The sequence below is a fragment of the Chionomys nivalis genome, chromosome 16 (genome assembly GCF_950005125.1).
Source record: "Chionomys nivalis chromosome 16, mChiNiv1.1, whole genome shotgun sequence".
In the NCBI taxonomy this organism is placed as follows: Eukaryota; Metazoa; Chordata; class Mammalia; order Rodentia; family Cricetidae; genus Chionomys; species Chionomys nivalis.
In genome coordinates, this window is record NC_080101.1 from 14,586,723 (window position 1) to 14,601,610 (window position 14,888).

General features: G+C 37.8%; 1 protein-coding gene across 4 annotated transcripts in view; it reads left to right on the plus strand.

The window, feature by feature from the left end:
* Positions 1 to 14,888, plus strand: part of Ecpas (Ecm29 proteasome adaptor and scaffold) — a 125,273-nt gene that overhangs the window by 102,110 nt on the left and 8,275 nt on the right. For all 4 annotated transcript variants that reach the window (XM_057790331.1, XM_057790330.1, XM_057790327.1 and 1 more), the window contains 11 exons: positions 2,184 to 2,249; positions 3,385 to 3,474; positions 4,858 to 4,924; positions 5,429 to 5,520; positions 5,597 to 5,663; positions 5,824 to 6,015; positions 6,570 to 6,778; positions 7,431 to 7,474; positions 7,570 to 7,762; positions 12,766 to 12,904; positions 14,593 to 14,698. In XM_057790331.1, the coding sequence (XP_057646314.1) occupies positions 2,184 to 2,249; positions 3,385 to 3,474; positions 4,858 to 4,924; positions 5,429 to 5,520; positions 5,597 to 5,663; positions 5,824 to 6,015; positions 6,570 to 6,778; positions 7,431 to 7,474; positions 7,570 to 7,762; positions 12,766 to 12,904; positions 14,593 to 14,698 (1,265 nt within the window). The remainder of the gene's footprint in view (positions 1 to 2,183; positions 2,250 to 3,384; positions 3,475 to 4,857; positions 4,925 to 5,428; positions 5,521 to 5,596; positions 5,664 to 5,823; positions 6,016 to 6,569; positions 6,779 to 7,430; positions 7,475 to 7,569; positions 7,763 to 12,765; positions 12,905 to 14,592; positions 14,699 to 14,888) is intronic.

A 14,888-nucleotide genomic window follows, 5' to 3' on the forward strand; every position in this document is an offset into this window, starting at 1 on the left:
CTCTGCAGCAGCCCTGTTCTGGAGGACATTGTAGCCCCTGGTGACAGCATAGACCACTTAGATCAGGATGCCCCTAGTGGCAGCATAGCTCTTGAATGCCCCCATGGCCACAGGTTATGGACCAAATCCGGGACATTTGGTGGAATCTTGGGCCTTGGACATCAATGCAGACCCTGGGTGTGGTAGAACCATGAATTTAGACATGGTCCTAGGTAGCAGCTCAGGCCTGAATGTCACAATGGGTCCAGATGGTAACCATGACCCAGACCAGTATGGCCCCCCACAGCACATGGCCATCAGACACCAACATGGCCCCAGGTGGCAGCCTAGGTCCCCTGCATTGGCATGGTCTTTGGAGGTTTCAGACGCCACAGGCATCATCACAGATTCTGGGTGCACCAGGGCCACAGACTCACACATGGCCCTCAGCCACAGTCCTGGTCCAGACCATACCATGGCTCCAGTTGATAGTCTTGACCACCCAAATTGACCTGACCCCAGCAGCAACACAGCCCTCAGATACCAAAATGGTCACAAGTTGTGGCCAAGACCCCAGGCATCCACCTGGACCCTGGCAGCAACATGGGCTAGGGACATCAACACAGACCCAGGCATGGTCCTCCACAGCATCCTAGGCCAGGTTGTCGTCATGGCCTCCACGCAGCATGGCCCCTGAAGACCAATGTGGCCCTAGGTGGCTGCCCAGACCACAGGCTCCTGCACAGTCCCCAGTGATAACAGGATCCACAGACATCGGCACTGGCCCCTGGGACTGCCCCAGGGCCCCAGATTAAGATCTGGTCCTTGGTCATAGTCCTGCCCAGACATCTCTCTGAACTCGAATAGCCAGCTAGCCGTTCACATCAGCCCGTTCCTCACCACCCTCACCTCTCCGGAGCCTCTCTCTCTCTCTCTCTTCCACCTCCCCACTCTGTACTCTCTCACCACCATGGTGCCCAGTCACACAGTGCTAGGGCTCTTGGTTGGGTCACACCCAGGCAAAAGGGATGGCACAGAGCTGTTGCCTTTTTTCTCTCCCATGCCGGCGCCTCGACACCTTGGACAGTACTTAGTGTGATGGTACCTCTGGCACTGGGGTGACCGCCTAGTCTATTGTGGCCCCCTCAGATCCAAGTCTGTGGCAGAGGGCTGTTTCCATGTCATTCTTTCCTCTTTAGTGGTAGGTTTGCTACTTCCTAAAAATGTTTACTAGGTATTAAGAACTAGGGTACATAAATTCTGTACATGCTCTGCAAGCCTTAGCAAGTCACTTTTGCATGCCTTCTTTTTCTCTGGATCATGATTGCCCCTAGCGTAATTTTTATTAAAATATCTTTGTGGATACAAATCCACATTATAAAGTTAAAGAATTAAATGGATTATACAAACACATGCTGTTTTGTGTTTTTGCTTAGACAACCTTTTAGACATTGTGTAGAAATTCAGTGTATTCTCTTTTTGAGTGGATAGAGAACTTGAGACCCAAGAAGGCTGAGTGACTTGATTAGAGCTGTAGCTATATGTTAATAAGTGAATGCATGAGTTGATTTTTGGCAGTACTAGGAATTGATCCCAGGGCCTATATGCATGCTGAGCATACAGTGTACTGGTAAGGCGTACCACCAGCCCATGTATTTTGTTTCTAACTGTTGTCTGGATTTCTGATCTTTAGGGAGATGTCAACTGTACAGTTAAATTGGTTTTTTTTTTTTGAAAGGTTACAGGCTTTAATCACTAGATCAGAATTTTAATATGTATGGATACGAGAACTGCTTTAGACATTTCATCATTAGGCTGGTACACCTTTCCCAGAATGAATATGATTTACAGAAGCCTACTAGTCATCTTCCGCCCAATGTTAATGTTTAATAGTCTTGCTTAACTGAAATGTTATTTTGCTTGTAAAATCCATCTATGATTTAAACATTGATCAGAAACTCTATCAAATTCAACCCCCCTTTTACAAGTGTCTGAATAATTAGCTGTTTCTGTTTTTTTTTTTGTTTGTTTGTACAGTTAAATTGTTAAGTGAGGTCAAAAGATACTAGAATTACTTTCACTTGATTTCATTATTGATTATTTATTTAAAAGCCTTTAGTTTGGAAATGACCCTTAATTGGAGTTTATGTGGCTAATTCATAACTAATTGAATGTGTTGAGTGACTTGAGTTTGTGCTCTTCAGGCTGCAATGGACAGTGCTCGCCTCAGTGCTGCCAAGTCCTCTCCCATGATGGAGACAATCAACATGGTGAGTTGCCAGTACAACTTCAACACTCCTTTGTTCTCTTTAAATGCAGTTCTTCATGAAACAAGCTGAAGGGAGATGGATGCTTTTTATCAAATTTATACTGTGAATGCAATTTTTTCTTTGAAAAAAATTTCAGTTTTTAATTAGTATATAAAAAAGTACATATTTATGGGCATTTTTCTTAATTACTAGTAGAATTAAATTTTCTGGATAGCAGAATTAGCCAGAATTTGTGTTACATGGAAAACAACATATTAAGAGCTCTATCTATAAGTCTATATATATTTATGCTTTTGTCTTCTTATTTTAGAAAGGTTCAGAGGTGTGTTATTTATTTATTTTATTACTATTATCATTACTTTTTGCCTGCCTCTGAGAAATTTTTTGAAAAGGACCTTGAAGGTATAAGCTTAGAGGAATTTTAATGGAATAGATAGCACAGAAGGTTGGTGACAGGAACTGAGCAATCGTGATGTGTTTCAGATGTCAGAAATATTTATAGTGAAGAGGTCATGGTTCTTTGAAGTTCTGAGTTCTACAGTTCTCAGAGTCTCGGCAGAGTCACCTTTTGGACATTTCTGTAGTGATTGTTAAGAGCTTGCAAGCTAAGCAGGTCACAGATTGGTTAAGAGTATTTAGTCTTAAGAATTTTATGTCTCAGTTGTATTATTGGGGAAAGTGAAGGAGTATGTAGCAAACATCACTTGGAAATATTCATAAATAAATGAAGTATGTATTTTAAAGATTGTAACAAACTATGGTGAGTCATATAAGAAATTGACTTATTTGGGGTCAGGTAGGCTAGATACACTTTGGAAGTCAGTTTTAATAGTGGCATTTTACATTAGATATAGATTGGTAGAGGAAGATTGAAAGAGAGGTCATTTATTAGGTAATCATTTCTTTCCTCTTTTAGTAAATTTTCACTATTTTGTTTTATTCTATTTTTAATGTTGAACCATTAGTGAGTAAATTTTCTGTTCAGTTCAACTGGAAGAAAAACAAACTAGTGATTTTCCAACTTTATGTTAAATTCAGTGGGTATATATTTGATATGGGTAGTTTTTAAATGAAGATATGGTACTAACTTAATCATTTGCTTAGGTTTGCCTTTGTGTTTATTATTTTCTCAAAGTGCCTGCAATATCTTGATGTTTCGGTGCTGGGCGAGCTAGTTCCTAGGTTATGTGAACTGATCAGAAGTGGTGTAGGTCTTGGAACTAAGGTAAGATTTTTTTTTCTTTGTGTGTGTGTGTTGTGTATGTGTGTGTGCTTGAAGACAAGTTGTTGTCATGCAGCTAAGACTGGTCTTCAACTCATTCATTATATAGCATAGGCTGGCCTCAAACTCAAAGTTCTGTCTCAGCCACCTACTATTGGAAGACATATCATAAGCATGTGCCACCACACCCAAAATGTGTGATATATATATATATATATATATATATATATATATATATATATATGTATATATACATATACACACACACATACATACATGCGCACATGCATGTGAAGGCCACATAATATTTTGAGACAAGGTCTTCTATAGCCTAGTCTAGTCTCACACTCCATATAGAGCTGAGGATGGCTTTTAACTTTTGATCCTTCTGCCTATATTTCCTAGTGCTGGGATTATAAGCTTCATCCTGGTGTACTATCTTACATGCAGTCATGTTCTGATTGTCTTGTTTTAGTAGGATTTTTCTGGTTGTCATGTAAGTGCTTTTGGATTTTCTGTTCTTACCAGTTAATGGATAAGCTCACTCGCCTGTCCAGGACTAATCATTTTAGATAGTGATTAGGAATTTTTGTGTAAGAGTCAACAAGTGTTTGGGTAGAAAACTTTTTTTTGAGGCTCTTATAAAGGTCAGATACTGCCTTCATCTGCTTATTTTTTTCTGCTGTTAAGTTTCTCGTTGTTGTTATTTTAGACCAAATCTCACTCTGGGGTGTCCCCACACTGCCTTCCTGACTCAAACTTGGCAGTGCTGGGATTGCATGTATCACCACACTGAGCTTCGTCTCATTATAAAAGAATAAATCATTTCATTTCTTCTCTTGGTAAAATTGCTTCAGTAATTAACATTTCTAAATCAGAAGAGAGTTAAAAATAAAAACACTAATAGTTTTACCTTGCAAGGGAAAAACCCCAGCTGTTTATATCTGAGTGTTTCCCTCCCGTGTATATTTTCCATATGCATGTCTTCTACATTGTGTTCTGTAAGGGGTATGTGATACTCTGCTTGCTGCAATATAGCCTTTATCTTACTCAATCAAGGAACATCTGACTTTTTAGCTTTTAGAAAGCTATTAAATAAAGAACCATTCTTCTCTTTGGACACATATAAACTGATGGAATTATTAATGCAATTTTTTGTGATAACTTGTCTTATTCTGAGAGTTTATTCATAGGGCCTTAAATTCTTGCTCCTAAAACAATAATCTCTGTTGAACTAGTTTAAAATGTTTTACTTTCTCTATATTGAATCCCAGAAGAGCTATTAGACTTTGTGTGTTTTATCTTTAAATTGTTGGTGCCTAAAAGAAGTGGTTTGATAGAACATTGTGACCTCAAATTTAGACCTTTGTTTTTGTGACCTTAAAGGGAGGCTGTGCCAGTGTCATTGTGTCTTTAACTACTCAGTGTCCCCAGGACCTAACACCTTACTCAGGTGAGTTGTCACATGTATGTGGATACTTTTTCATGGTTTTGTTTATTTCAAAGTTTTAAAAGGAAAATTATTTGGACATGCTTATGTGTTTTGATTCCACTCAAACTTGACCCAGTCATTTTGTTAGCAAGCTTTTATTGTTCTACCAGGAAGTTTCTCAATTGTGTAAAGAGGTAAACGTACTTTTCATTCTTTAGAGCTGTTTTATTCCTACTTATAGCTAACTTAACATGAATCTTTTTCCTCTTCTAGATAGAGTCCTGGTGGGGTTTCTGTATATAGCTCTCATTCTTGTACTTTTTCCAGAATATTTTGGAAAGAGATTAATTTTTAATTTTAAATCAAATGAATGAAAAAAAGTAGGTAGTAAAAATAATATTCAAAAGATCTAAGCTACTATGCAGTAAATCTGATTAATTTCAGGGTTATGGGGTTTTTATTCCTGGAAACATAACAAAATACTTTGCCAACCATACAATCAGATGTTTTTATTTATTTCTGTAGGTAAACTTATGAGTGCTTTGCTTAGTGGTCTGACAGATCGGAACAGTGTAATTCAGAAATCCTGTGCATTTGCCATGGGCCATTTAGTTCGGGTGAGTTGGATTTCTTGCTCAGTTAAGTACAGCTCTGGGAATTGTAAAGAAGTGAGTAGGGTTATTTGTTTTGCAGACTTCACGGGACAGCAGCACTGAAAAGCTGCTGCAGAAGCTCAGTGGCTGGTATATGGAGAAAGAAGGTACCTTTCTTCTCCTTTCGTATGACATTTTAAATTTAGAGTTTAACCAAATAGACTACTGTTTCGGTAGAAACATTTTAAATTGGTTTATTTAGATCACTTACTTTGATAAAATAGTAATAGTAAATGCTAACAGAATTTTGGTTTCTTCTTCTCTGAGAACCTATCTACAAGACCTCTTGTGCTCTGACTGTTCATGCAATTGGAAGATACAGTCCTGATGTACTGAAGAACCATGCCAAAGAAGTTCTGCCCTTGGCATTTCTAGGCATGCATGAAATTGCTGATGAGGAGAAATCTGAAAAAGAAGAGTGTAACTTGTGGACTGAAGTGTGGCAGGAAAATGTACCTGGTTAGTAAATGATGGTTGCAAGGTAAATGTGTTTTTTAAGAACACAGCTGGAATTTTTTTACTCATATTGTTGATTCATAATTTTCTAAGGACTTGAACATGTATCACATTTCATTTTTAGTATATCCTAATTTCTAAGTTTGCAAAGTGCCACTCAGAGCTCTTCTCTTTGACTTGTTGCTGTCTCTGTGAGAGAATATAAACTGTGTCTAAGTAAAGTAGAACTTTCCTTAGGTTAGTGGAGTGTAATTGTGATTTTTATGTGGCTTTAGAGTATTCTTGTAGAGCTGTGTTTTTAACCTTAATACACATAATTGATGATGACCTTTTTGAAATAACATCCCCAGCAGTCTGTCCAGTTCATAAATTCCTGCTTTTACAGACAGAAGCAGCATTGCACAGTCTCTGCCTTTATTTAGCAGGTGGTGTGTTTTGTCAGTTGACAGTTACTGCTTTAGACAGATGGAACTGACTTACATTTAAAAATGATTTAAAAAAATTTTTCTTGTCACTTGAGAGGTGTTTTAACTTTTCTTTCTTCTTTTTAAATGTAGGCTCCTTTGGAGGTATTCGATTATACCTGCAGGAGTTGATTACTATTACCCAGAAGGCTTTACAGTCACAGTCTTGGAAAATGAAAGCCCAGGGTGCAATTGCTATGGCATCAATCGCAAAACAAACAAGCTCTCTGGTACCTCCATATCTGGGAATGATACTGAGTGCTTTGGTGCAAGGCCTGGCTGGAAGAACATGGGCAGGAAAGGTAAGAGAACCACTGGGCTCTGCATCTTTGTATGGAGTAGGAATCTAATTGGACATGACTTTGGCTTATTTTTACAGCCAGGTTGTCTAGCTAGTGGAAGATTTTTTCTGATTATCTATGGCATTTTATATCAAAGTATGTTTCATCCCATATGTTCTTGAATAAAGCATAGTAATTTCGGAGATTGGAATACTTTATATATTCAGTCTTACAAGTTACTTCTTAAACCAGGTCACCATTTTGTGCCCACTGACCTTCAGTAGAGCCTGAATTGGCCATATTGGTCTACTTCTAATCCTGGCACCAAAGATGCTCATTTCTGGGGCTTGAGAATTGGAAACCTTTTATACAATGGCTAGAGAAAGATGTGTATATTGAGTGTTCCATGTGGAACATGAGATTGGGACAATATTTGTACTCTTATTTTGTAAAGGTCACTAGTGGCCACCACAGTATTGTCGTCATAATAGTACATTGCCTGAGCCTTTATGAATTAGAGATTCATGGTTTTGGTAGAATTCAGTGATGTTCATAAGTGCGTATGTTAGTTTTTGCCATGGTGGTTATAAAATACTCAATGGGGTGATTGTAGTCATATTGCAAGAATGTGACATATAGGTTTAATAGTATGTCTTCATCCTTAACTTACCAGGAAGAACTACTAAAAGCCATTGCCTGTGTGGTGACAGCTTGCAGGTAAATGTTCTTTTAATGAACATACCATTTCTTAATGTGAAACTTAAAGCTGTAGCGTGTCTTAACTGTTTCCATGTTTTTGTATGATCCTGTAGTACAGAGTTGGAAAAGTCTGTGCCAAATCAACCCACCCCAAATGAAATTCTTCAGGCTGTCTTGAAGGAGTGTTGCAAAGAGAATCTCAAATACAAGATTGTAGCAATCAGCTGTGCAGCTGATGTTTTGAAAGCCACCAAAGAAGACAGATTCCGGGAATTTTCTGACATTGTCATACCCCTCATCAAGAAGGTAATAGCTACCTATATCATCCTAGGTTTTCTTCTGTCTTGGTAATGTGTTTGTATTAGGACAAGTTTATCAGTAAAGTAGCAGAAAATTTCTAAAATATTATAACCTCAAACAGAGGGAAGTTTGTCTTGATAGTTGGATCCCCTTTAAGGATCATATTTCTTATACATTATCCTCATGGTCTATGGTTTTTCTGGGTCTCTGGCAGATGGCAGAGGAGATGAAGTTAGGGCCATAGTAAGTATATAATTCCTCTCAAGAAAAGTTATGGAAACGGAAACATATCACTTTGATTCATGTTCCCATAGCCCCATTTAGCAGCTGATGAGACTAGGAAAGGTAATTTTTCATATGGGTACCGTTTTTCTGCCTGTGGGAAGAGGGAGAGAATACCTATATAGTGAACAGCTTCTGCCGTAATAAACTCTTACCTTGCTGGCATGTACAGATGCCAAGTAATCATTTAGTATGAAGACAAGGAGTATTGTGTGTTGTGTAGTTTACCTCTGCGTTGTCTTGGTGAAAACTTTGGTGGAAAAAAATATGACTAGCTTAGTTTGGAAACTGAAGTACTCTTTTTTTTTTTTTTTTTTTTTAAATAAAGTGGGTATCATATAGAAAGAGGGATTAGTTGGTCTATTTATTTTGGTTAGTTTTGAGACAGGCTCTTTTTATTATGTAGTGATGGCTGTCCTGAACTCACCATGTAGCTATGTAGACCAGGATAGCCTGGAACTCACAGAGATCCACCTGCCTTTGCCTCCTGAGTGCTGGGGTTAAAGGCGTGTACCACCACTCTTGGCCTGATCTACTTATTTTTAAAGGATGAAATATTATCTCTTGTTTTGCTTCTAATTCCTATATTTGGTTTTTTGTACTAATAAGACTGTTTAGGTATTTCTGTAATAATGTATGGGTTTTAGAGATTTGTATATTAAGTGGATTATATTGTACCTGCTTAGATATAATAGGATAAAAGGTAGATTATTGATTCTACTCTGAATAAAAGGGAAAAACTATAACTAATATAAGGAACTATGTACAGGGGCTGGAGAGATGGCTCAGCGGTTAAGAGCATTGCCTGCTCTTCCAAAGGTCCTGAGTTCAATTCCCAGCAACCACATGGTGGCTCACAACCATCTGTAATGGGGTCTGGTGCCCTCTTCTGGCCTGCAGGCATACACACAAGACAGAATATTGTATACATAATAAATAAATAAATATTTTTTTAAAAAGAAACTATATATAATAGGATATAAGTACATCAACAGTGTCTAGTCCATTTGCATTTGACAAATTTAGAGAAAATACTTCAATATCTATTCCATCTTGGTGAGTCCAAAGACTTTCTATCATAACTTGCTTTCTGCGTCTGGTGAACTATAACTATCTAATCTCCAACTTCCTCAGAGACCCAAGAAGGAAATAATAACTGAGTAAGCAGGAAGTGCAAGCAAAATGGCCTCCAAAATATGTGAGAAATGACAGAAACTCAAAGTTCCTCTGCAACATTGGGGCATCCATCTTTGGCCTATAGGCCTAGCAAATCTGATAGACTTTTCTGTGAAGCAGGATATTCTGTTGGACTGTCCTTCCTTGCCTTGACAATGTTTGGGAGTCACTTTTTTGTGTGTGTTATGCTTGTCCAGTTAGCACAGCATATTGTCAACAGTCAATGCAAGGACATTTTCTTGCCCAGTGGCTTACTTTTACCACAAAGAAAGTAAACTCCATATGGAGCTTTTCAGTGCTCATAATCTTCTCTGAAGTAGATTGGTGCTGCCAGGAATAGACATGTCTCATTGTCATAAAAAGGAGCCTGTGCTATTAAAACATCATAAATGCTATATTCTGTAGATCTCTGAAGTGTTTGAAGATGACCTGTCTATCTAAAATATATCTTTGTTTGACCCTGAAAGCATACCTAATGTAACTATAAATTCGATTATAATAGGTGACTAATTACTAACCTGTATTTCCTTATTATCCTAAAAATCTGGTAATAATAGTTTTCAAAAACTAGAAATTTGCATTACATTGTTAAATCAGCTGTATGGGTACAATCCCTTGAACAAGATTAGGAATGTATGTATAGTATGTTCTAACCAAATTAATCTCAAATTTGAATCAATATACAAAATTTGTATATAGTATATAAAAATTCAATCCAATCTAAAACATTTAAAGCTAGTAGTTGTTTTTAAACATAGATTCAACAAGCCGGGCGGTGGTGGCGCACGCCTTTAATCCCAGCACTCGGGAGGCAGAGGCAGGCGGATCTCTGTGAGTTCGAGACCAGCCTGGTCTACAAGAGCTAGTTCCAGGACAGGCTCCAAAACCACAGAGAAACCCTGTCTCGAAAAACCAAACCAAACAAAACAAAACAAAAAACATAGATTCAACAATCTTACCTTTTTATCTTACCATATCTATATCAATTTTTTCTTTTCAGAGTAAATTCAAGAATCTATCCTTTTATCCTATCTATATTCCTTTTTTTCTTTTCAAAACAAGAACCTTGAGTCTAATTTCCCTTTGTTTAGCTTTTTCCCTGACCATTATCTATAATAACTTGTAATCAGCAGTATAAACAAAGACAGATATCCATAATCCATTTTTTTTTTTTTTTTTTTTTGGAGAATGTGGGTGTAATTTTCTGGGCTACTTCTGACTTATCGGGGGCACTGATAATCTTATGGGGACCTAAAGAAAATTTATTTATTTATTTTTTTGGTTTTTCGAGACAGGGTTTCTCTGTGTTTTTTTTTTTTTTTTTTTAAATATTTATTTATTTATTTATTATACAATATTCTGTCTGTGTGTATGCCTGCAGGCCAGAAGAGGGCACCAGACGTCATTACAGATGGTTGTGAGCCACCATGTGGTTGCCGGGAATTGAACTCAGGACCTTTGGAAGAGCAGGCAATGCTCTTAACCACTGAGCCATCTCTCCAGCCCTTCTCTGTGGTTTTGGAGCCTGTCCTGGAACTAGCTCTTGTAGACCAGGCTGGTCTCGAACTCACAGAGATCCGCCTGCCTCTGACTCCCAAGTGCTGGGATTAAAGGCTGTGCCACCACCGCCTAGCCAAGAAAATTTAGGATTGTTGATCCTGACTAATGTATTCTGTGATGCTTGATCTTGAAAGCGGTCTTGAAACTATTCTGGATGTAGAACTCAGAGGAAACTGCAACAGAGGTGCTCTGAAGTGTTGGATCATCTGGGCCATTCATTCCTATCAGTGATTTTTCAGAGGATCTTCCTTGATCAAACCTTATTTTTCTTAACCCACAATGAATCCACAGCCTCTCATTTCCTGTGGGGGGAAAAAAAAAAAAAGAAAATCTCTTCTCCAAAGTAATATATCCTTTGACTTAAATTCTGAAGTCAAATTTTAATAGGTTGGACTAATCCAGCAACATTTACAATCAAATGTCTTCTTAACAACTGTTGCTCCTCCCCTAGCAGTCAAACAAGTCAGTGATGGCACAATAACATACAATCCAGATTCTATTTAAACTCTATTTCTTTTATTTTTATTTTAATTTTTTTTTGAGACAAGGTTTCTCTGTATATTTTTGGCTGTTCTGGAACTCACCTGTAGACCAGGCTGTCATCGAACTCACAGAGATCCGCCTGCCTCTGCCTCCCAAGTGCTGGGATTAAAGACTTGTGCCCCCACGCCCGACTATTCTTGTTCTTTTTTTAAAGGACTTTTTCTAAACTTTTTCTTTTCTCTCCCAAGCCTACACATATTTTAAAATATACTCTAAACTGTTTAGAGGTTTTTTTTTTTTTTCTTAATCTGTCTTTACTGTGTATCTCTTATCTTTTTCTGACCACATGAGTCTTTAATCTGCTCAGCAATATGGCTAGGATTAAAGCTGCAGCTTTGGTGGCTGGCTCTACCCCATTCCTTAGCTTTTTTTTTTTTTTTTTTTTATGTCTAGCTTCATGGTGGAGGTACTGGTGGAAGCCAGATTTATTGCTACAACTTTGTGTAGTTTCTAGGTCCATGCCACTGGCTGCTCGTAAACACCATTTAAGTATTTGGTGGCATTGCCTCTTTAAAAGAACTGCAAGGTTTTTGCTGCTAACACTAAGTCAGGAAATCATCTTTTTAAAGGAGCCGTGCCTCTGCTTGCCGCCAGCACACAGAGCCTACTGTGGTCAAGACAACACTGAAACTGCTGTTGACTCTGTTCTTGTCTGTCTAGAATTCTTTTTAAAAAAATTTCTCAGACTTTATGTGGGAATTCTTTCCAAACATTTGGGTGCCATTTGTAGTACGACTAATAAAACCCCAGAGACAGAAATTGGGGTTCTTCCTGAAGACCAGGAAAGCAAAACAGCCAGCTGTTGGTTCTTACTTCAGCCTCAGTCCGAAAATAATGACTCTGCCTCCAGGAAACCTCAGAATGAGACTGTGTGTGAGAGCTGTCTCCTTCTGTCTTATATTCCTCTCTAGTGCTGAGATTAAAGGTATGCACCTCTATGCCAGGTTTCTATGGCAAACTAGTGTGGCTCCTGGGATTGAAGGACCACTGCCTGGTCTGTAAGACTGTTCAGTGTGGCTGTTTTACTCTCTGAAGTGCAGGCAAGTTTTATTTATTAAAATACAAATGAAATGTCACATCTGCTAGCTAATTGCACCTGCTAGCTGATTGAATTATTTCTTCTTTATCAGTTTTTCAAGGGTTTGTGTTTGGAACATTGTCAAGTTCTTTCCATCTTTAATTCTCTTGATTCAAATGCAGGTCTTTTTATGTTATGCTCAAAATAGTACATATATAGCTTTTCTATTTTCATTTTCAAATATTTTAAAAATATTTCTCAAATTTATTAGAAATGTATGCTCTTAATACAAACAGAAGAACTCATGGTAAAGAACTTAACATTTAGTCCTTGGTCAGTATCTTCTGTTCTACACTCTGATTGTTTAATAAGTGTAACCTTGAAGAAGGAAATACTAGAATTTTCTTTCCTTTTCTTTGAAATGTCCTAGAACTCACTTGAAAGCATGGGCGTCCGGAGCAGCAAAGCTGAAGATGAAAGTGATAAGGAAAGAGAGCTGCAGCTGGAGTCTCTGCTGGGCGCCTTCGAGAGCCTGGGCAAAGCATGGCCCAGAAACCCAGAAACTCAACGTAAGCACCAGAACACAGTACTTGTACAAGTGCTGTAGCCAGAAGTCACTTAGCAAGAAAACAAAGTTTCTGCATTGCTTAGTAATAGCACTTATATAGTCCAAATATTAATAGTGAGAATTATCATATACCTATTTTATTCTTACATCAGCAAATAAGTACATGGATCGCTGTATTATTGAGAGATACTTTAAGAAAGTATCACAGGGGGGCTGGAAAGATAGCTAACCCACTGGCTGCTCTTTTGGAGGACCCGATGAGTTTGATTCCTAGCACTCACATGTTGGCTCACAACCATCTATAACTCCTGTCCTAGGGCATCCAGGAGCATCAGGTACCCATGTGGTGCACAGATAGACATGTGGACAAAACACTGACATACAAAATAAATAAAAGTAAAATACATTTTTAGAACCAAAATATCACAAACTCTAAGGCTTAAACAACAGAATTTTTTTTCTAATTTTGATGGATAAAATTTCAAGATCAAGTTGTTGATAGGGTTGACTTCTTCTGAGATTTCTCTCTACTTAGCTTTTGAATGGTTACCTTTCTCTCTGTTGCTGTGTCCTTATCTCTTGTAAGGGGATTGGATTAGGATCTACCCATATGATTTCTTTAAATATTGTGTCTTTTAGTATAATACAAGAATGTTAGGGGATACAATTGAGTTCATAGCAATCATGATGCATTTTATGTAGATATTTGACTATAAAGGAGTTTTGTTACTGTTGATTATGTACATAACTCTTTTCTGAGAAGCCTAAAGTGTTAGAATTCCTTCCTCACAAAATTACTGGACTTGCTAGCAAGTCCTCAGTAAGCAAGTGTTTTATTGAGAAACTCATGGCAGAGATTTTCAGAACTAAATATATATTTTTCAAAGGATTAAGAAGTAAGCCATGATTATTGGTTCAAGTCATAGTTACAGCCCATTGACAAGACCTTAAATTTGAGCAGATGCTAAATACTTTGTCTTGTTCTGAGAACTACACTCTGTCCCAGTGAATATCTCTGTACTAATTATTTATATATGTTAACTCAAGTATAATATTTTCTTTGAGCCTGTTGGTCCCATTTATCCCAGGGTAGGTATGAATGTGGCTCAACATATTGAAGATGATGTCACATTGCAGTATCAGAAGTTTGGAGAGCCCTATTCTAAGCATTTAAAACCAGCTCCTATCAGTTTTTTATTTTTTGTTGAGTTTTTGCTCTTATCTGTTAGTATAATATTATGTGATTATGGAAACACTTGTGATTGGGACTAGCTTATGATAAAAGACTACTGACTGTTGATAATCCTATAGTTGGCAGAGGACTCTAGAGGGTTCTCAAGGGTTCTGCACTTTTTTATTTCATTAAGGAAATTTGCAAGGGAAGTGTGGCTAATCTGCTACCTCTATTCTGTGGAAGACAAAATGCCTTAACAGCAAGCTGTTAGAGCAGACACGTGTGTGTGTGTGTGTAGGGGGCACTAATCAAGGAAATTTTCTTGGAAATTAGATATAAAATCCTGCTAAAAATTTGGGGGAAATTCTGTGTCATTAATTAAAGGCATTTATTGTCCCTCACTTTTCATCCACTTTTTCTTTCTTTTAATGCTTCATTTTTTTCTCTGTCCCTCCTTTGTTATCTTTTCCCTTTTTACTTATTCCGTCCTCTGTCCCACTTCATCTTTTTCCCAGGTTGTTATCGTCAGGAGCTGTGCAAACTGATGTGTGAACAGCTAAGACTCAGCACGTGGAAAGTGCAGCTAGGTGTACTCCAGTCGATGAACGCCTTTTTCCAGGGGTAATTTGCTTCATGATTCAGGTTTTTATTTTATTTCCCTATTGAATGGAATTCTTAACATTTCACATTTTTTATTGAAAATAGATACTTTTCTCATACGATATATCCTGATTATATTTTCCCTCCTTCTATTCCTCCCAGTTCCTCCCTGCTTCCCTCCTCTTGGATCTGCTCCCTCTGTCTCATTATA